Source organism: Ochlerotatus camptorhynchus, unplaced genomic scaffold (assembly GCF_037179485.1).
Source record: "Ochlerotatus camptorhynchus isolate MF236.1 unplaced genomic scaffold, CSIRO-AGI_Acam_v1.1 ptg000316l, whole genome shotgun sequence".
Taxonomy (NCBI): domain Eukaryota; kingdom Metazoa; phylum Arthropoda; class Insecta; order Diptera; family Culicidae; genus Ochlerotatus; species Ochlerotatus camptorhynchus.
In genome coordinates, this window is record NW_027040804.1 from 4,671,246 (window position 1) to 4,693,640 (window position 22,395).

General features: G+C 38.9%; 2 protein-coding genes across 6 annotated transcripts in view; one reads left to right on the forward strand and one right to left on the reverse strand.

Moving 5' to 3' along the window:
- Ziz (dedicator of cytokinesis protein Ziz) overlaps positions 1–22,395 on the forward strand; it is a 319,014-nt gene that overhangs the window by 277,806 nt on the left and 18,813 nt on the right. For both annotated transcript variants that reach the window (XM_065229540.1, XM_065229541.1), the window contains exons 2-3: positions 9,309–9,425; positions 9,487–9,788. In XM_065229540.1, the coding sequence (XP_065085612.1) occupies positions 9,309–9,425; positions 9,487–9,788 (419 nt within the window). The remainder of the gene's footprint in view (positions 1–9,308; positions 9,426–9,486; positions 9,789–22,395) is intronic.
- On the reverse strand, positions 20,048–21,991 carry LOC135707700 (uncharacterized). 4 transcript variants are annotated; one of them, XM_065229578.1, is made up of 5 exons: positions 21,918–21,991; positions 21,746–21,837; positions 20,672–21,689; positions 20,417–20,611; positions 20,048–20,357 (listed from the first exon to the last, which is right to left on the reverse strand). In XM_065229578.1, the coding sequence occupies exons 3-5, from the start codon at positions 21,682–21,684 to the stop codon at positions 20,156–20,158; spliced, it is 1,410 nt and encodes a 469-aa protein (XP_065085650.1). In that variant the 5' UTR covers positions 21,685–21,689; positions 21,746–21,837; positions 21,918–21,991; the 3' UTR covers positions 20,048–20,155. The 4 variants fall into 4 exon arrangements, with proteins under 4 accessions (XP_065085650.1, XP_065085652.1, XP_065085653.1 ...); XM_065229580.1 differs by having other exon boundaries at positions 21,746–21,793; positions 21,918–21,987; XM_065229581.1 differs by having other exon boundaries at positions 21,751–21,801; positions 21,918–21,984.

Genomic DNA, 22,395 nt, shown 5'->3' on the forward strand with positions numbered 1-22,395 from the left:
AGATTTTTTTTTTAATCTGGTCTTGGAAATGTTTGGCCGAATATTAAAGCTACCGAGCTTCAAATATTTCTCAAAAGTATAGTCTTTGAAAACATATCCACAGCAAGTTAATTTTCCTAGACAATTTTTCGAAATATCTAAGACTTGGAAAACTTCCAAGATCTAGAAGTGAAGGCAACGGAATAACTTAGAAATTTTATAATTTTACCTGAAAAAAAATCAAAGATAACGGACCTGAATGTGTGATCTCAAAAATAAAAAAATAAAAATATTAGTGAATCCATCAGCACCAATTGGACAGTTTTGGCCTGTTCGCAACTCTTCTTTGTCGGACTTTACACACTGAAAATGTATTTTCGTTATTTCTTTGAAATGCGCTTCGTAAAAATCAATATCGTACATTGTTGTTTATTGATTTATTTGATAAGGCTCAAACGAATTAACTTTACAGAGCCGAAGATTCTTGGTCACTATACAATACATCTTAAAACTATAGTCAAAAGGTACAACAAAATAAACACCTTACGCCATATTCGTATAATATACAAATTCAATTTCGTACAATCAAACCAACAACGGCGCTTCTTGTACCCTAAAGTACTGATTGTGTGTTGGAGATGGGATACTTTTTTTCTTGAATTATTGTCGGTTTGACGAATACATGCAAGCTACCACAGTAAATCAAATTACTGGTCGCGGTGGTTTTACGCCAGAGAAAAAAATAAAAGGAAGTAGCAGAAAAAAGCAAACGAAATCGAATTATCGTTCCATGAGTGCTTCTTATTTGCCTTTAGCTTTACCATTTCTCGTAGCACAGATAGAGCGATAAATAAATCACAAAACTGACGTTCGCAAGGTTCATAATTCGAGTCCGGTCTGAAGCATGTTTTTATTTTTTTGTCATGTTTATTCCTTCCAATGATGAAGTTATTTTTACTCATCCTCACTAACACACTCCACCTTTTTCGGGTTCCACAACCAACACTTGTGGCCCGCTGGTTGGGTGTAGCGATAGCGAGTGTGACAGTTCTAACGAAACTAGCTGCATACAATGTACAAATCAATTTCGTTGCAGAAAGCAACGAATAAATTCGTAGAACAAACGAGCGTTTTCGTTGTATAAACGAAATTTTATTTTCAGTGCACGCTGATTTTTAATAAATCTTTTTAACACAAATTTGTTACCAAATCAAGCTGTTACTTGATGTGATTTTTTAAAGGCAAATTATTTACTCTTGATATTATTAGCCGTAAAAAAGTGAATTTAGTGACTAAATTTTAAGAAATAGTGACTTTGGTAACTTTTAGGTGAAAAAAGTGACTTTTAAGTGACTGACTTGAAAATAGTGACCAAGTCACTAAAAAGTGACCTGCTACCAGTCTTGAATATTATTTTTAATGTAGTCAGTGAAAAATAACGTTGAAAATTCAATAGAAACGGTAAAATCACAATTTTACTTTGAATTTCATGCTACAATATAGAGAAGAAAAAAAACACATAGGACGTTTTGACTAGTCAAGTTGTGCATCGGACATGTTACATTGGACGATTTTTCTCAATGATATAATCAATAAGTGTTACTTTGGACGTTTTGTTCTACATGATACTAGTTTCCTTTTACAGATTTCAAAGTAGAGTACCTAACTTTAGATTGCCCCGCCTTTAGAAAATGAAGAGAGAACCACTTAAAATTGAAATGTTTGTTCATCCCCTCATAAATTTCGACGACTGTCAAATGATGGTACATATCATATACGAATACGAATATGGGGGTTATTCCGAAGGAGTCGAAGTGACACTCTGTCACGTGGTGACGTGACTCTCCGTGCCAACCAAATGTGACTTTCTTCACTTCACTAGTGATAGAGAGTCACTTCGACTCTCGGATTAACCTCCTCTGATTACATTGTAAACACATTCCTCTCACGTCTCGGTTGAAGCGACTCACCGCTGGTAATTAAGTATTTTACCTAAACAAATACATGTGACCCGATCATTGCTATTCGCGTTCTCTTGGCACGGTTTTTTTTCCTCTGCATTTACTTGCAGTTTTTATTTGGGGTCTGTTCATAAGCCACGTAGTAATCTACGGGGGAGGTTCCTACGGTTCATACAAATTAAAAAAAAAACAAACGCAGGTGGAAAATCCTCTCAAAAACGATCAACGTAGTTTATGAATAACCCATTACATGAAAAAATACTGGGAAAAACTTCAGATTTAATTTTAGAAGAGCATATAGTTCGGGAACATGCATAAAAGACGTAATGAAGTAATGAAATTGGGTTGTTAGCGGAATGCTTCAATAAAACAGCAAAAAAGGTTATCTTCATGGATAATTACTTCATTACTTCATTATGATGGCTACCAAGCCTTTGGGATTTTCCTTATTAGAGAGTTGAATAGATTTTTCTCCTTTAGCTTACTTAAATCTTTGGTTTTAATTAGTTAGGTAGGTTCCGATTCAACACATTGTAGTTTCATTTTTATACCTGTGATCTTGACTTTTATACCTAGGGGATGAGTACTTAAGGGGGTTAGATTTTGAACAGTTCTTTAGTGGGAATGACACTGATGAAGACTGCACATTGTAGTCGAAATACGTATCTGTCATGGATAATTAATTAAGTGGAATTAAATGGAAGATAACCTTTTTTGCTGTTTTATTATAAAAGACGTAGAATTTTAGGATGACCAGCCATGTAGAAAAAATATACTTCAAGGAGGATGCGGTCCACAGTGTGTGTCGTAGCGTATTTTGCAACCCTAAAATGCTACGTCTTTTATGCATGTTCCCGAACTATATGCACTTTAAAAATTAAATCGGAAATTTCAAATCTTACGGTTTATTTATAATCGAGAATTGAAACAACTTACCCTACACTACATTCCATAACGAACCACCTTTGCGTTCGGACGCGCTTTAGCAGCGCTCTTGTATATACTTTTAAATATCCAAACAATTTTTTATCATATTTTAAAAACTGACCCGCGCGAACTCCGTGTTTATTTTAAACGTTTTTTTTTTATCATCCGACGCGAGTGCAATGAAGTGCGGAATAGTGAATTGCGTGCAAAAAGACAATCGCTTTCTATGGCGCTGCCATGGCACCTGCAACCGGACCTTTCACGCAGGTTGTGTTGGTGCACAGCGAAATCATGAAGACATTCTTCGGACCTTCATGCTGCCTTTGTGCCAAGACTGCCAGGATAAGTTCATAAATGAACTTAATCTGAAGGAACTGTCTACAACATTGAATGGCATCAAAGAAAACATTGGCAATACTTTGGAAGCAAATCACAAATTGCTTACTAACTTCAAAAACCTCAGTGCGACGCATGACGCAGTGCTTGAACACATTGAAGAAATGCTTGACAATATTAAGCGTAGCATGTCGACCGTCACCAGCAGCAACAAACTTATTGCTGTTGAAATGAAAAACGCAATTTCATCAATTCTGGACACACCTTCGGCGGACACCTGCACAGCTGTAAAAGCGGCAGCCAAATCAGCGGCAACAGCAGCAGTAGCGGCAATAACAACAACAACAACGCACTCAATTAACCAACTACCTGCAATAATTTCCACACTCAAGAATGAGTTAGCGGACTCCCAAAGTACTCTAGCATGTGAAATAAAATCTCACCTAGAAGAAATGGCAAAATCTCTTTCAACACCAGCCGTCATCATTTCCAAGAATTACACAATTGACGAACCAGCCCCCAGCTGGCGAATCTTGGGAAATAAAAAAAGTATGGAAGCGTGACTGGACAGAATATGACGCCAAGCAACATTCCCGTCGTCTCCAGGAAAAAACGAGGAAAAAGCCAGACTTAGGCGCAAAAAACGAGAAAAGAAACCAGGTAACAACCCCCACAACAATACCAACAAAAACAGCGGCAGTAACAACTACACTATTGGCAATTGCAACAATAACAACAACAACAACAACAACAACAACAACAACAACAACAATAACAACAACAACAGCAATAACAACAACATCAACAACAACAGGACCCGAAGCAGCCATCTCTACAACAGCACTGCATTACCTTTGGATAAAGAACTTTTGGCTGCTGCACGAATACAATTTTCTCGGCCACCCAAAGAAAGCGGACTAAATTTCATTAATTTCGAAAAAGGGGAAACTATTAACCCTTATCGAACTGAAAAACCAACTGAGCGAGAACACCCTCCTCTTCTGGACCCCATGCGTCCGCCAATAGTGAGACTTACTGAACAGTCCGTAACTGGCGATCAACGCTTCCTGAAGGCGCGTCTAAGGGACCCGAAAATTATGGACATTGTTTGGACCTACCTCTCCTTCCTGCATGACCAGCCATCATCAACATGTATTCGCGGAATCACCAAAACCAGTGCTATTCTAATGCTAGCAGCTGAAGGACTACCAAAAGACAGAAATCTCCTCCACGAAATTTTCCTGGACGTCCATGAAGAACTTGGAATTACTCGAAACGACGCCTTGGCAGACCTGCAATCCTACCGTACATTCCTGTCCAGTGAACGCACGCAACGGCTACAATCTACTAGGGAGGCCGCCCTCAAATTTTACAATCCTGTAAATTTTCAACGCCGCTGACGCACCTTCAGGAAGACTCATTATTTCTATATAACGATGCTCGGCATGAGACTGAGGTAACTAATAATAACAATGACCATACTTTATCAACCGACGTATTTCTAACAATTTCTTCACACAGACAGAATGCGACTGAAATTTTGATTTATTGTCAAAATTTCAATCGCATGAAAAGCCCAGCTAAAATGAAGGAAATTTATCAACATTTATTATGCTCATCCTTTTCGGTCATTCTGGCAACTGAAACAAGCTGGGACGAAAGCGTAAAAAGTGAAGAAATCTTTGGAAATGCCTTTAATGTATTCAGAGACGACAGAAATTTTCATGCAACACAGAAGAAGTCAGGTGGTGGAGTTCTTATAGCTCTTTCGGCCAATTTTAACTCAGAAATTATCTTTACACAAAAATTTACAGAATTTGAGCATATTTGGGTGAAATTACACATAGCCGGTGAAACGCACGTGTTCGCCTCAGTGTATTTTCCACCAGACCATGCTCATAAAAGCACTTATGAAGCCTTCTTCCAAAGTGCTGAACAAATTCTATCTGAGCTTCCTCCTGAGGTTAAAGTTCACATCTATGGAGACTTTAATCAACGCCATGCTGACTTCATTCTGGACTCTGAAAATGAATGTATCTTACTCCCAGTCGTTGGGGATAATGAAACATTGCAGTTCATTTTTGACAAAACTGCTAATTTAGGACTGAACCAAATTAACCACATCAAAAACCAACAAAATTGCTATTTGGACTTTTTACTAACGAATATTTATGAAGATTTCTGTGTGACCGAATCACTAAATCCACTGTGGAAAAATGAAGCGTTTCACACAGCAATCGAATATTCTTTATTTATGCTTGAAAACCAAAGACCCAACGACTGCGAATACGAAGAAGTCTTTGAATACAAATTAGCAGACTACGAAAAAATAAAATTTAAATTAAACAGTGTCAATTGGCAATTAATTTTAAGGAATGTAGGAAATGTCGAAATTGGTATAGACGTGTTCTACAAAATTTTAACAGAAATAATTTCGGAAGAAATACCTTTGAAGAAAAAAAGACGTAACAGAAACACACAAAATCCAGACAAATAAAAAACTTGAAAAATCGGAAGCAAAAAGCACATAAAATTTATAAAAAACACAATAGTAGTAATAATTTATTAATTTATTTGGATCTATGCGATCAACTGAATTTAGCTATCAGTACTGCATTTGAAGAATATAATGCAAAAACTGAACGTGAAATAAAGTCCTGTCCGAAGAACTTCTTTAATTACGTAAAAACGAAATTAAAATCTGACAATTTTCCTTCAATAATGCATCTAGACGAAAATGTCGGTGATAGTTCGGAAAAAAACTGTAATCTATTCGCAAAATTTTTTCAAGAAATTTATGCGACATTTTCTGAAGAAGATCGTGACCGCGATTATTTTGCATTTTATCCAGAATTTTCAAGGGACATTGGCCTCAATCAACTTCAAGTGCAGGACATTTTGCAGGCTTTAAAAAAATTAGATGCCTCAAAAGGTCTTGGACCTGACGGAATTCCTCCAGTATTTATTAAATGTCTAGCAATGGAACTCACTGCTCCATTGTTTTGGCTTTTTAATATGTCCCTGGAATCCGGAACCTTCCCTAAAATTTGGAAAAGCTCATTTCTAGTACCTATCTTTAAATCTGGTCGAAAATCTGACGTACGTAATTATCGTGGTATAGCCATTATCTCTTGCATTCCTAAGCTTTTCGAGTCAATTATCAACGAAAAATTATTTCTCCAAATCAAAAATAGAATTACTGACGTGCAACACGGCTTTTTCAAGGGTCGCTCGACCTCGACCAACTTACTTGAATTTATAGACTATTCATTGAATGCAATGGATAATGGAAACCACGTAGAAGCTCTCTATACAGACTTTAGCAAGGCATTTGACCGCATTGACATACCAATGTTACTCTTTAAACTGCAAAAATTGGAATTAAGTCAGGGCTCCTGAAATGGATTGAATCATATTTAACTAACCGCCAACAAATAATTAAATTCAACGGAAAGAAATCGAGCCCAATTCAAGTCACTTCAGGCGTCCCCCAAGGCTCTCATTTGGGACCTCTCCTTTTTATTCTATACGTAAACGACATATCTTACATTCTCAAAAAACTTAAATTGCTTATTTATGCCGACGACATGAAGCTCTTTTTGGAAATAAAAAATGAAGAAGACATCAATATATTCCGGAATGAAATACACATATTCTACATATGGTGCAAAAAAAAGTCTACTAGAATTGAATGTAAAAAAATGTAACTTAATATCATTTAGTAGAAAAAGAACAACTTCAAACATTTCAATTGCATTAGGAAATCAAACTGTAGACAAATGTGAAAGAGTTAGGGATTTAGGAATTATCTTAGACTCTAAACTAACTTTCATAGACCATTACAATACAATTATTCACAGGGCAAATAACATGCTAGGCTTTATCAAGCGCTTTTGCTATAACTTTCAGGACCCTTACACAATTAAAACACTATATATTGCCTATGTGAGGTCAATACTGGAATATTGCAGCATTGTATGGTCTCCATTTTCAATCACGCACGAAGAAAGATTAGAATCAGTACAAAAACAATTTCTATTATACGCTCTTCGTAAATTAGGTTGGACTTCATTTCCTCTTCCATCATATGAAGCACGCTGCATGCTTATAAACATACAAACATTAAAAGAGCGTCGTGAATATGCAATGGTTTCATTTGTAAATGATATCGTTTCGCAGCGAATTGACTCAACAGAACTTTTATCAAAATTAAATTTCCATGCACCCACTCGGCAACTCCGAAATCGAAATTTATTTGCCATAAAACATCATCGCACAAATTATGCAAAATATGGGCCATTAAGCCGCATGATGGCCTCTTACAATAAACACTGCGAAACCATTGACTTTACAATGTCTCGGCATAAACTAAAGCAATATTTTTATTCCATAAGAAATCACAACTCATAAAAGAAAAGACAAGAAAGCTGACACTACTTTTTTTTATATAAATATATATTTAAGAAAACAAAACTGTATTAGTTGTACTAGTCTACGTTGGTTGACGAAATAAATAAATAATAAAAATTCAGTGATTATATTTATGTGTCCCACACATGAATTTTTGCAATGTGACAAACAAATGTTATGTATGTGTCGGACACATATTTTTCATGTGTACTTCTGAGTGGATTCTGTTTATGTGTGGACACATGAAAATCATTGCATGGAAATTCGCCAATAAAAATGTGTCGTATTTTATGAGTGTATCATTTTGGATGGGCTTTGCCAGCCACATCTAATTAGTATGTTGGGAGATGCGGTCAAGTTGCATGGTCATTCAATTGTACATAAATGTCAGAAAGACACACAATGCAATGCCATGTATGATTCTACAGCACGCGAGCGGTGTGCATAACTATACGTTACGCTTCTATTGTTTCAAACTACTTAATTATTATACAATCAAACTAGACTACTTGGGACGTATCAACGCGGTTAAAAAGCAAATTGTTTGAAAGCACTACTACTTAATGACAATCAATACGAAACTAACGATTTTCAATTGGCTCATTGCTTGACTAGCTCATTGTTCCCATTGTGCGAACTAGAATCTGTCAAAGTTTGTTATTGTTTTGATTCGCCTTATAAATTTGACATACTTTAATGAGGGGCTCGTTGATTTTCCTATGTCTCGAGGAGTGCTTCAATTGGGTTCTTTAATTTTGAAAAAATTATCGGTTTTTATACACCATCTGATAGAGCTTCGTTTTTTGACCATAAAGATATTTTTTTTTCGAACATTCATCTCGATTTTTATATCAAGATTTAAAGCAAAATAATAACTTCACTGTTTGACACTAAACTTACAAATTGACAGCTCGCTCCCATACAAAGTCCCACCTAGGGGTGCTTAGATGGTATTTTTTTTCCAATGTAATCGCATTTATTTAATATTCTTCCAGTGTACCAAAATTGATGAAATTCTGGATCTCGGTTCCATTTGACATGCAGATTACGAATATGAAATTACCTCAATACCCCTAAAGAACCCAATTCGCTTGGCACCGAAGGTCTCGTACTTCCTGAGCCGTAAGATTGAGCATGTTTCTTCGGGACCTAATTCATGTGGGCCCTATTATCAACTCCAACCAGGACCACAGGACTCAACAGCACTCCGGTACGAAATTACCACACCTCTGCTTGAACTTAATCGCAATCGATTCCTTTGTCCTATCCCGAACATCGATCAGTCATCATCAGCGTGCCATATCCTGGGGGCTAGACTGTCCTCTTCCCAGCGTGTTCCCAGAGCGTATCGGTATCATAACGGCGCACAATCGACATCTGCGTTCGATCGACCGATCCAACCAAAACGTGATTTATCGGAAATTGAGTAAAATTATCGATTTCGTGCCTCCACATACAAACGACCACCGCAAGGATCGTCGTCGATCGAATCTCTGTGGCACGGTGCAGATATGAGTGCGATGCGATCCGATCTGATTCAGGTCATGCGTGCCTGCAGTGGAGATAATTAGGCAACACCCCGTTGGAGCGGCGAAATTGCATTCTTGCGATAAATTGTGGCTTCAGGGAATTTTTTGCTTGCAGTTCAACCATGAATCAACTAATTTTCCTTCGCATGTTTCTTCCTATTTTCAGAGCAAACCAATCCTAGTGGATCCGATTGACTTCGAAGGATTCATCACCAAAAATAAGACCCTCATCCAGAATGATCCCCAGCGTGAGCTGCTGCTGTACCCGAACGATGATGTGGCGGTAAGTTCACAAGCAATTCTAACAGTGAAACATTTCATCAATCGAATCATTCGTTTCACAGGAAGTGGTACTGCCGAAGAAGTTCCGTACCGTCACCAGCAACATTCCAAGTTTTGCCAAAGCCCTTGCGTCGTCAAGTGCTCAGAATGGCGGCAGCAGCAGCGGGAAATCCGCCGCCGCCACCAACGGAACCAGTTCGCAGTGTGCTTCTCCGACGCACGACAGCAACGGCAGCAATAGAGCCACCGTAAGTTCAACGGGGCACCTCCTGACCCGCCAGGCGTTACACACCTACGAATCTGCCAACCATCTGATACACTACAAGTACAGCGCCTACGGAGGAACCTACCAAGAGCTACCACGGTGAGTGATGTTTTTAGCGCATGATTAGCCTCCCTTAGCTCAGTCGGTAAAGGCGCAGCTACAAAGCAAGACCATACTGGAAGTGGCTGGGTTCGATTCCTGGTCCGGTCTAGGCATTTTTCGGGTTGGAAAATTTCTCGACTTCCCTGGGCATAGAGTATAATCACAGACAAACAGACATAACACATTGAATATTTATCACTGTAAAACATCGTTGCTAAAACATTACCGCCATCTGTTGAATACACTTTGGTGGGTAGTACGCTCAGCGTTGCCAGATGGTTTCCAAGCTTATCGGTATCAAATGTTTAAAAAATCGGTATTTATCGGTATTCACTATTTTAATTAATTTTATATTTTTGCCTTTTTGTAGGCGAAAATTAAAACTTTTGGACTAAGAACGAAGTAGTACGTCGCAAGAAATTTCCGGGAATATTTGAATAAGTCTCTTATTGATATCGAAAAAACTTCCAGAGAAAGAATAAAGAAGATCTTGTGGTGGAAGTTTGCAGGAAATTTAAGAAATGTCAGAAAAATATCCGATGAGGATCATCCAAGTCAAATATAGAGAAACTTCTAGTGAAAACTTTAGAAACTTTCGGAAAAAAATCAGATAACACACCCAGAGAAAACCAGAAAAGATTTGAATATTGGAAGGCAATTCCAGGGGAAGTCTTAAGAAGCTCGGAAAAACCTTCCAACAGAAGTAGGAAAAAATCTACCGAGAATGACTTATGGAGGTGAAAGAAACTTCTGAGAAAACTTCCTGTAGAAGATGGAAGAAACTTTTTTGAGGCACTGGGAGAAACTTCCTATGGTAGATTGGAAGAAACTTCTGGAAAAGGCGAAAGCCATAGAGCGCAAGCTACTTCAAGGAGAAGCGAGGAAAAAATCTGGAAGAAATAGATTTCTGGGCGATGTGAGCAACATTCTCTGAAGGTCCTTACATGCTCAAATGATCCAGGAGTATTTCAGATATTTATAAAACATCCCTGAAACCCCACAGGAATATCCCTTTATTCCTTGGAACTCATTGTAAGTTCTTGAAATTTTCTCGAAGTTAATGGGGCTGTTTTGAAGTTTACAAAGTTTTCATGAACCTCTCGGATCTTTGCTGAAGTTTTTGGAAATTTCCTGAGTTCCTCGGAACTCCTTTAAAGGTTCAGAAATTTTCATTTATTGATGTGTCCTGATGTTCTCAGAGCTTTCCTTAAGTTATATCAATTCTCCTGAAACAAATGGAAGTGTCCTGAAAACCATTTAATTTCCATGAAGTTTTTTGGACTTGTGAAGTTTCTAAAATATTTCAGATGTTTCCTTTAGTTCACTGGAGTTCTCTGGACTTTCCTGAAATTTCCGGGTTCTCGAATTTTAACAGCTGTTACTGCAACTGCCTTTAATTTATCGGAACTTACCACTCTTACATATCTTTAAACTTACCCAAAAGTCCGAACTATCGAACCCTTGGAACTATGATAAATCTCTGGAAGCATTTCTGAAGTTCCTGGGAAGTTGAAAAAACTGACGGGATAAGACGAAGTAGAAGGCGACCTGCGGACTCTTCGAGACTACGAGGCCATGCTCGATCCATGGAGAGTAGAGACGAATTCTTCGGACAGCAGAGGACAACAAGGCGTTAGCCTGATTGGTAAGGTAAAGGAGAAGCCGAAAGAACTTTCCAAGGGCAGCCAGAAGAAGCTTCCAGGAAAGTCGAAATAGATTTCCGGAAGGAATTGTAAAATAATTTACAGGGTAAGGTGGACGAAAATTCCTCGACCCCTTGGTAGCCAAAAAAGGTGAGGAAATAGAAGCATTAGTCGAAAGAGTATCAAGCATAAGAAATTTTTAAAGAAGAATTTTTATAAAGCAGGGTTAAAAAAATTGAATGCTTAAAAAGATAAAAGCCTCTCACAATAGATTCAGCGCGGGCGTGCAGTAATCATTTTTGATTATTTATTAAAAAAAAATCGGTATAAATCGGTATTAAAACTTAAAAATCGGTATTCTGATAAACCTTATCTGTACATCGGTATCAAGTTTGAAAATCGGTATAAATACCGATAAATCGGTATATCTGGCAACGCTGAGTACGCTGAACAGATGGCAGTAGTGTGCAAACGTCAAACGCAAGGGCATTGACTATGCGCGCCACAGGTGGCGGTACTACCAACTATGATACTTTTAAATTGACCGTTAAATGCTTGTTCGAGGAACAACTTGCGAGAGTTATGTCTGTTTGTCTGTGGTATAATTGTACTTACCACACAATTTCTCCTTGGTTGCCAGCTACATATAGGTGTTCTAATGTGTCAAATTTATTTCGTTTGTGGTAAAAGGGCTACTAGAGGGCTTTAATTTATCCTTGCGATTTCAAACCAAAACATGCAAGGTGTCAGAAATACCGGGAAAGCCGGCGCCGGTGGTGTAGTGGTATGCGTGACTGCTTTCTCACCCCAATGGGTCTGGGTTCAATCCCAGCCGAGGTCGGTGGGATTTTTCTGAGGCATAAAAATCTCTGGTCACGTCTTCCTTCGGAAGGGAAGTAAAACCATGTATGTGTTTTGAATGGGTGCGATATCCTACGCAGGTGTGGAAGCTGCCTTCCTGCACATTCGATTGCCGTCAATGAATGGCAATCGATGTCAGTCGGTGATTGGCACTAGATTGCGGAACAGAGACCGACGTTAAATAAAGGAAAAAAAAAGAAATACCGGGTTGCCGGGTTGGACATTTGACAAACAATCGCAGCTTGCTCTATGACCGGCACAATCGGCACACCTGCGGCCCACTTGCGGAACACTGACAAAAAAGATGACCCAAGATTGGTGTGTGGATGAGTGATCTACCCCTTGTTCTAAAGTCACTATTTGGTCACTATTTTCGTTATTTTAGTCAAGGGGGAGGACGACTTTAATGCCAGTGCCTCTTAAGCTGAGAGTTACTCAGAGTTGATTTGCTCTGATCTACATCGGAAAAATAAAGTACAAGTCATATCTTGCGTAACATTTGAAAAGGGCCTATAATCAAAATGTAAACAAATCGGTTTTTGATTGTAATTGTAATTGTAATTGTTCAGTGCATAGGCTGTGCCTTCCGCTAAGAAGGCTTATCTAGGGACCAACCCCCTAGTCTATACACCTACTGTCCTTCCCGTTGCACTCGTCAGCTCGTGCGATACTCTAGACACACATGGGTGGTCGTATCCGGGTCCTCCCCTGGGTAGGCTCGTGTCCGTCCAGGTTCTGGTACATTAACTTATCTATATGCATGGTAATTATACTTTTAAAACTCACCTTTTGATTATAATGTCGAAAATGCTGAAACTAAATAAAGGTTAGCGATCCATATAAGGTGTGTGCTGCGACGGAGTAGTAATTGAAGGAAATGAGGTTCTGATGTGAAGTATAGGTAATTCTAAAATAGGTAAATCAATTAATCATTAGCTGCTAACAGTTACTAATAAATGGGTACGATAAATCACTCATCAATGAGTATTGCCACTCCCACTGAAAAATGGGCAAAACCTTAATCATAAATGGATATTCGATTCCTACCGTGTATTTAAAGTAAAGTTAGGATCTTATCAAGCAAGCACACACCTTTTACGATTATTATCCTACTTACGGTTTCCTGCACATACGACTTTTCCTAGATACAAGCTTCGTCCAGTATACATTGGCTGTCTCCAACCGGCATGATCCTTTCTGTCTGCTTCCTCTTGCCGGTGCAAGTTTAATTCTTCTTTTCTTGTTCGAATTTTCTTTTTCTCCTATTGATCTTCTGGTCGTGTTCCCATTTGTCCTCAGGCAGTTAATATTAGTACATGATAGGAAGAAAGAAAGAAATAGAACAAGTTAAGTGTGAGCCGCATGCATTGGTTACTTATTTGGGTCATGGTGTTGTCTTCCCTATTTATTTGCCTCTATTCGCTCTCATATCGCAACGTTTAACTCTGGATCAACAATAGAAAAGGGCCCATCAGCACTCGCAAACAAACCGCTCCAAAGCCCCCCACTCACAAAGCGAAGGCCACACGAAGATGGTGTTGGCCTGCGTGAGCAGCCTCCGATCTGTGAGGAATGGGCTTTGGACGGTCTGCCCACAAATGCCGATGGGCCCCCCTCCATTGTTGATCCAGAACTCACCCCCTTCCCTCACACTATTATGGTCGGAAAAGAGAACCCATATTTAGTAATCTATCGCGAACTGCGATGCAGAAGATATTAATAGCAAACTAATCTGGAACTGGTCTAAGACATATGACCCAGTGAGTATTGACACCTCACACTGTTGTGAATGAGCACGGACGCGAGATTTACTAGAGTATTAAATGCAAAACGCAAATTCAAAATAAAACTTGACAAGTCATCGTCAATTCCCTTATTCTTGGGCAGGGTCTGACGATGTGAATCTGATTTTGATCAGTGAACGGGCCCCATATGGTACATTTTCTCACTATGAACATGTCATTTCCAGCCTATCTGAACTATTTGATAAATGGAAACCATAACATGGGTTACGCTTCCCCTAAGCGGGCCCTCCGCATCCTATCTCTGTCTTATCTCAAATGCCAATGGTTTGAATGTATCAATATATACATTGGAAATGACGTTCAATCCAATAAACCCATACCCCACTCACTTGGCCAGGCTTCAGAATCGTCCAGTGGGCAGTGCGCTCTTCACTCCAAGTTCCCTTTCATTCAAATTCACCCCAAATTTGATATTTTATCCCTTTGAGTGTTGATTAATCACAATGAAACATTGTGACAGAGCACGGACTTGAGGTTACTAGAGTATTAAATAATCTAGGTCCTATTTAGGATTATATCTGAAAAATCCAAATTTGGCCAACGCCCATCAAAATGTAAACAAATCGGTTTTTGATACCATAATATAGCACCGCATGATAGCTATAGAATTATGAATATACATAGATCAGAAAATTTGCCGAACTTCAGGTAAGCGGTTCTTAAAAAATACTGATAAATTCAAGACGGTCTAGAGAACTTTAAAGAAATTTAGTAATCGTTTAGGCAGTTTTGATAACACCAGGAAAGTCTAGCTCATTGAAGAAGTTTTAAAATAGTGTCGATAATTTAAGGGAAGTTTCATGAACTTCATAAAAATCTTGAGAACTTTTGTGAAAATCATACAACTATATTAATTATTTCGTTCTAGTTCCATAAAAATTGCGGAAGCATAAAAGTTCCAGAAATTTAGTAAAACTTCGAAAACTTTACAGAAGGACAGTGGTCTTCAGAAACATTTCGAGAACTTCATAGAAATCTATGGAGCTTAAGGGGAGATCCGCGAACTTCAGGAATTTTTATGAACATTAGCAAAATGTGGGAGCATTTCAAAGAAGTTAACCCTCCGTTACTCGCGCTGTTGTACTTTGTACAACACACATGAGTTTTCCTTTGCCATTTTGTTGCTGAGTTACCAATCGATCTGAAACCAACGAGTATTCCTCAAAAAACTTGTTTTGATCGAAACAAGCTAAACTTTTATCGCAGTAAACACCTAAAAAATGCGGATAATAGGGAAAATGTAAATGGAAACCTCGTAAACTGTGACCATACTACGTGGGAGTTGACTTAATTGATTACAACATGGAATATATCGAGAACCTGACTAAATAGAAAGTTACTGCCTCCGACAAAGTTGTTCAGGAGATCATAGCCTTGTCGCTGGCGGACAGTAGTTCAGAATTTTCTCACTACGTAGCGCTAGTATACATGTGAAATTCTCGCATGTGATATATCTCGAGATCCTGACCAGATAGAAAGTAACTGTCTTTAACAAAGTTGTTCAGGAGGTCAAAGCCTATTGCTTGGTACTTAATAGTTCAGAATTTGCTCACTATGCGACGCTAGTATACACGTGAAATTCTCATATAAAATATCTCGAGTTTCCAACCAGATAAAAAGGTACTGTCGTCGGTATAGTTGTTCAGGAGGTCAAGACTTTTACGCAGGTGGACAGTACTTCAGAGTTTTCTCACTTTGCGGTGCTACTATACATGTGAAACTCTTGCATATAAAATATCTCTAGATCCTGACGAGATAGAAAGTAAATGTATTGGGCAAAGATTTTCAGGAAGTCAAGATCTTTTTGATGGGTGACAATAGTTCAGAATTTTCTCACTATGCGGTGCTAGTATACACGTGCCTTTCTCGCATATTCAATAGTTCGAGATCTTGATCAGCTAGAAAGTTGCTGTCTTCGGCAAAGTTGTTTAGGGGATCAAGACTTTTTGGCTGGTAAGCAGTAGTTAAGAATTTTCTCACCACATGGTGTTAGTATACATGTACATTTCTCGCATATGTTATATCTCGAGATCCTGATCAGATAGAAAGTTACTGTCTACGACAAAGTTGTTCAGGAGGTCAAGGTATTTTGGCTGCTGGGCAGTAGTTCAGAATTTTCTCACTTCACGGTGCTAGTATACATGTGAAATTCTCGCATATAAAATATCTCAAGTTCTTGACCAGATAGAAAATTACTGTCGTCGGCAAAGTTGTTCAGGATATCACAAATTTTTTGCTCGTGGACAGTTGTTCAAAATTTTCTCAATACGTAGCGCTAGTGAAATGTGAAATTCTCGCCTGTAATATATCTCGAGATCCTGACCAGATAGAAAGTTACTGTCTTGAACAAAGTTGTTCAGGAGGGTAAAGCCTAGAATTTGTGAGAAAATTCTGAACTACTGTTCACCAGCCAAAATACCTTGACCTCCTAAACAACTTTGTCCTAGACAGTAACTTTATATCTGATCAGGATCTCGAGATATAGCATATGCGAGAAGTGTACATGTATACTAACGCCACGTGATGAGAATTTTTTAACTACTGTTTACCAGCCAAAAAGGCATTGACCTCATGAACAACTTTTTCGAACACAATAATTTTCTACCTGTTCAGAATCTCGAGCTACTGTCCACCAGCCAAAAATTCTTGAACCCCCTGAACAAGTTTTCCGAAAACAGTAACTTTTTATCTGCTCAAGATCTCGAGCTATTGTATATGCGAGAATTGCATGTGTATATTAGCACCGAGTAGTGAGAAAATTCTGAACAACTGTCCACCAACGAAACGATCTTGACTTCCTGAACAACTTTGCCAAAGACATTTACTCTCTATCTGGTCAGAATCTAGTGATGTATCACATGCGAGAACTTAACATGTATACGAGCACTACCTAGTGAGAAGATTCTGAACTACTGTTCACCAGCAAAAAGGCTATGATCTCCTGAACAGCTTTGCCTAAGACAGTAACTTTCTTTCTGGTCAGGATCTCGAGCTATTTTATGAGAATTTCACGTGTATACTAGCGCCGCGTAGTGAGACAATTCTGAACTACTCTCCACCAGCCAAAAATACTTGACCCCCTGAAAAAGTTTGCCAAAGGCAGTAACTTTCTATCTGGTCAAGAACTTGAGATATTTTATTTTTTCTGAACTACTCCACCAACGAAAAGGCCTTGACCTTCTGAACAACTTTGCCGAAGACAGTAACTTTCTATCTGGTCAGGATCTCGAGATATTTTATATGAGTATTTCACGTGTATACTAGCGCCGCGTATTGAGAACTATTGTGCACTGTCGTGACCTGACCGAGGTTTCAAGCCTCGGCCATTTGTCTCAACAAAGACTAGCACAATGCACAACCGTGCGCTACAAAATTAGTTAAATGACTGATTTCACCATGCAATCATGCACAAAGGCGAAGCACATGCTTCGAGTAGTTTCCTAATCGCATGTATATGTATGTGTGCGTTTCTTTGATCATCAAATAATCGCTACACGCTGACTTCAGTATACTCAAGTCGTTTGTTTTATAAGACTACACGCTGAATCAAGTTTACTCAAGGTATAGTTATCGTTATTCACTATGATTATTATTCAGTACCAACTCTATCTACCACATGCACCATTGTGTATTTGAACTATTGTGCACCAAGAAATAGGCTTTGATCTCATCGAAAACTTTGTCGACGACAGTAGCTTTCTATCTGGTCATGATCTCGAAATATATCACATGCGATAATTTCACATGTATTCTAGCAATACGTAGTGAGAAAATTCTAAACTAGTCTCCACCAGCGAAAGGTTCTGTAGAACGATTTTGCCGAAGACAGTAACATCAACAATCAATACGAAACTAACGATTTTAAATTGGCTCACCACTTTAGTAGCCTATTGGTCCCAAGCAAACGATTAACGTACCCTATTCTAGTTGAAATTCTATTACTACACTATGTTTGTTTTGATTCGCTATGAAAGTTTGACAGCTAACATCAGGGGTGTGTGGATTCATGCAGAACATGCAGGGGTGAGTGAAATAGCTTGGGACCGTTGTTCTGGTACTGAGTGAGCCAAAAATAATATTGATTTTCTTCGGGACCCAGTGGTCTTAGAGTTACCTCTATGGTAACATTCTAGCTGGTCAGGATCTCGAGATTTTCCATGTCAAAGTCAAATCCCACGTAGTACGGATACCGTTTACGCGGTTTCCATTCCAATTTTCTCTATAATCCGTATTTTTTGGGGGTTAACTGTGATAAAAGTTTAACTTGTTTAGTTAAAAACAAGTTTTTTAAGGAATACCCGTTAGTTTCATATCGGTTGGTAGCTCGGGTGCAAAATGGCAATGGAAAACTCACACTGTTGTACAAAGTACAACGCGCGAGTACTCGTGTTACAAAAATTGGCGCGAGTAACGGAGGGTTAAGTAAGCTCCGAAAATTGGAGGAATTTCGGGGGGATTTGAGTTCCATTAGTTTCAGAAAATTTATGGGAAATTTAAAGCAGTTCCCAGATTTTCAGATAACTTCAGAGACGTTAAAAAGTTAATTGAAGTCTTCGCATAAGTTCAGAAGTTCACTGAAGCTTAAAATTTTTTAGGACTTTCTTCATAAGAACTACAAAAAGTTTATAGGAGTTTGAGAATTTCAGAAAAGAACAGAGAACCTCAGAGCAGTTCCGTTAACATTAGAGAAATCACATAAATTTTAAAAAAGTTTAGAGAGACTTCAGCGAATTTTTAAACCTTTAAAGGAGATCCATGAGCGTTAGCAAAATTGAGGAAACTTTAGGAAGACCTATAAAGTACGGGGAAGTTTCAGAATTTGATGAGAAGTATTGTGAGCATCAGGATAGTTTCTCAAACTACAAAAGAACTTCAAGGCAGTTTAATTAACTTCAGGAATAATTTGGGAACTTTCAAGTAGTTCTGAAGTCGTCAGAATAGTCCATTCCATATTCAACGGAGAGATTTCCATTGAAATATTCCTCATAATTTCGATGAATCTATCCTCCGAATTCAATTTTCTTTTAGTTTTCCTCACCACAATAAGAAACCCTTTGGAAAGGTTATCCGAATATTCATTGAAATCATATCGGATTTCCTTTTGAATCTCTTTCCTGCCCTTGGAATTCTACTTACATTTAAAGTTTCTTAAGAATTCATTGGCATTTATCCTCACAAATCCCTTAGATGAATTCTCGTGAATTCATTTTCCAAACTCCTTTGAATATGTCCTGGAGTTATTTTCAGATTTAATTATAGTACTTCCACGTACTTCTTTTAGTATCTTCTAAAAATTTCCGAGGACTTATGTTCCGGATTCGTTTTCTCCCACAAACTTTATGAAATTACGCTCAGAATACCCTTGAAATTTTCCTCTGAAGTTCATAGGAGTTGTGCTTCTCATAAATTCCTAAGAGTTTTCATTAAAATTTACTTTTAATTCAATTCAGGGTTTCTTAAAATTCTACTCAAAACTAACACCTCTACAGACTTCAATTGAAATCTAAAATTCATCATTTCTCCAAGATGACCTATAGTCACAGAGAACAGACATGGAGGCTCGAACAAAATTTCTCTAAAAACTTGTGTAAAGATTCCTATTCGACTTAAGCGCCACTAACAGCGACTTCCCCACTTAAAAACTCTCTTTGACAACATGATGGCGCTGGCGTTGCACAAATTACACTAGACACTAAGTGCTAGTAGCGCCAAGTGGCAATTTTCAACAGAAAATGTATCGATACTAGCGCCAAATTGGTCGAAAGTGGAAAATTTATAGAGAAAATCAGGAGATGCTAACACCACGTAACGGCGACGTTCCCACTTATTTTACACAAGTTTCTGACCGAACTTGAAGGTCTGTTCTCTGTGCCTGAACGCTGCTTATGAGTGCTCCACTAACAACCCAATTCATAAATTTCAATGTAAGGTGTCGTTTATTGTAATTCAAAAACAAGTTCGAACTCAGTTCATTTGAGTTCACTTGAGGTCATACAAATTGTAAATAAGAAAAGGAAAAAAAAAGGAATTTATAACATAACAAAAAGTAACCCATTCACATCTCCTTCTCGACGTAAGCTGGTCGCATTCCAAAATCAAACTTAAGCTGATCGTTGCACAAATACGGATACACCGCCGATTGATGAATGAAGTGCGGAACGCCCCAGTTTGAATGCACGGTAAACTTATGTGTCAGTTCCCGTTTGAACGAGATCGTTGGATTATTCGGATTGTAGACCTTGATGAAGATGTCGAACCTGAAAGGATTGAGTTTTAAAATCAGTCGCAAGGAAATTCGCATTGTACGTCAATTTACCATCCTTCGACACCATTCAGCAGTTCCAGGAATACGCTAACGTACTCGCCTTGCTCCCAGTGGCCGTTGCAATCGATCCGGAAACGCCATGAAATGTTTTGATGGTCGAACATGATGTTCGAAAACAGGATGCGATTGGCAACCTTGTTATACGAAAACTTATGCACCATGTACGTAAATGTCCTGTAATTCAACCTACCAAAAGAAAGCAAAAGTTAACCACTTGAGATTCCATCAAAAGCTAAGCCAACTCACCGTTTGAGTTTGTTTTCTGCCAAGGCAGTTGCGCAGCGAAGGCCATACATCGGATCCGTTGGTCTTGTGGCAAAAGCAATCTGGTAGCCCTTTACACCCCATGCCTTCTGGCGTGCTTGGTTAATGTCAATTAACCTTTGACACGCGGTGGATTGACTTCCGACCGTGAAGTCATCCACCGCGTAGTAAGTTTCCAGTGGTTGATTGCCCTTATCGAATATCTTGAACCGATATTCATAGCGCAGTGGCGTGCCCCGAACCAGCTTAAGATACAAGCTGATAAATTTTCCCTTCGCATCGCTGTATCCACCCGGATATACCGTCAGTTCCCAAGTGTTGCCCTGTCGGTCCGTAGCAGATAACAGCTGCTCTGTGTTTGTTTCGGTTAGGAAAAAAGTTTTCTCTTCAAAATCCGTGTTTGGCAGATAGTAGGAAGACGTTGTTTGTTGAGCATTTCCGGCAATCACTGGCTGGATAATCTTATCGATTTCGGTTTGGATAGCACGTTGCTGTTGTACCCACTCCAGCGGACTTCCCATTGGGATTAGAGATTTGATTTTTTGCAACGCTTTCTTAGCGATATCTCCACCGTAACCGAAACTGCAGGCCACTTCTACCAGCTGCAAGTTCATTTTGTTCTCCATCGCTTTGAACGCATCAACCATTTCCCTCCGCAGAGCATCCAGGCTTCGCACCGGATGACGATAGTGCGGGCTTAGGTTTCCCGTACATGCGCGGCAAATGCATTCAACGCACTGCTCGCAGTAAAACTCGATTAAATTTCCGTCACGCGGACAACCGTACCGTCCGCGTCTGTCTGCTTGCAACTGGAAGACGTGCCGACATTTCGGACACTCTTGCTTCTGCTGGAACCAACGGCCCAGACACTCGTAGCAGTTACCCTGCTTGCACTGGGGACAAAAAATCGGCCACTGCAGCTTTTCGTAACAGATGATGCAGGTTTCGTCCAGAAGGCTGATTTCCAGCGGAAACACAATCCCGTTGATGGCCATCTTGTCTGCAGAAGCGAAATTTTTCACTGGAAACTAGAACTAGAACTAAAAAAAAGCTTACCTCACTTTCGTCTTGGTGAAAAAAAATCTTCAACTGTGCTGGCTGTGACTGAAGTCCTCCAAGTAAAAGTATGGACGACTGTTACAACAAAACTGAAAAAAAGTTGTTCCAATCGAGCAAAGCAGTGCATTTGGACGGTTCGATTGGAACAACTTTAGACAGACGTCCATACTTTTACTTAGAGGACTTGGATATGACTGGCTCCATGGAGTGGGTGCACTTATCGCGCTGTCGTCATGAAAACCAACTGGCGGGAGTATACTCGAGGATTGCTTTAATTGCTTGCTGACTAATCAAATTCAAAACATCAACATCGAGTTCGAAACGTCTCGGTTTGTACATACACAGCAAAAAAAAATGTAATATCGATCAACGTAATTCAAGCTGATGTATGAAATAATGACGTAATAGCAAAAATCAGATACAATATTACATCAATGGATGTAATTTTGTTCGCAAAATCGATGTACATCGTACAATGTGATATTGCACAACCGATGGATTGACCTGGTTGCAGCAGTTTCGATGTAATATTCAACAACTTTTTTTGCTGTGTACACTCAAAAAAGTCCCCTCGTCTGATCAAAGTGTTGAAACCACAAACGAAGTGACAGACGGAGCGGCTCGAAATTTGGTTTGACGCACTTACA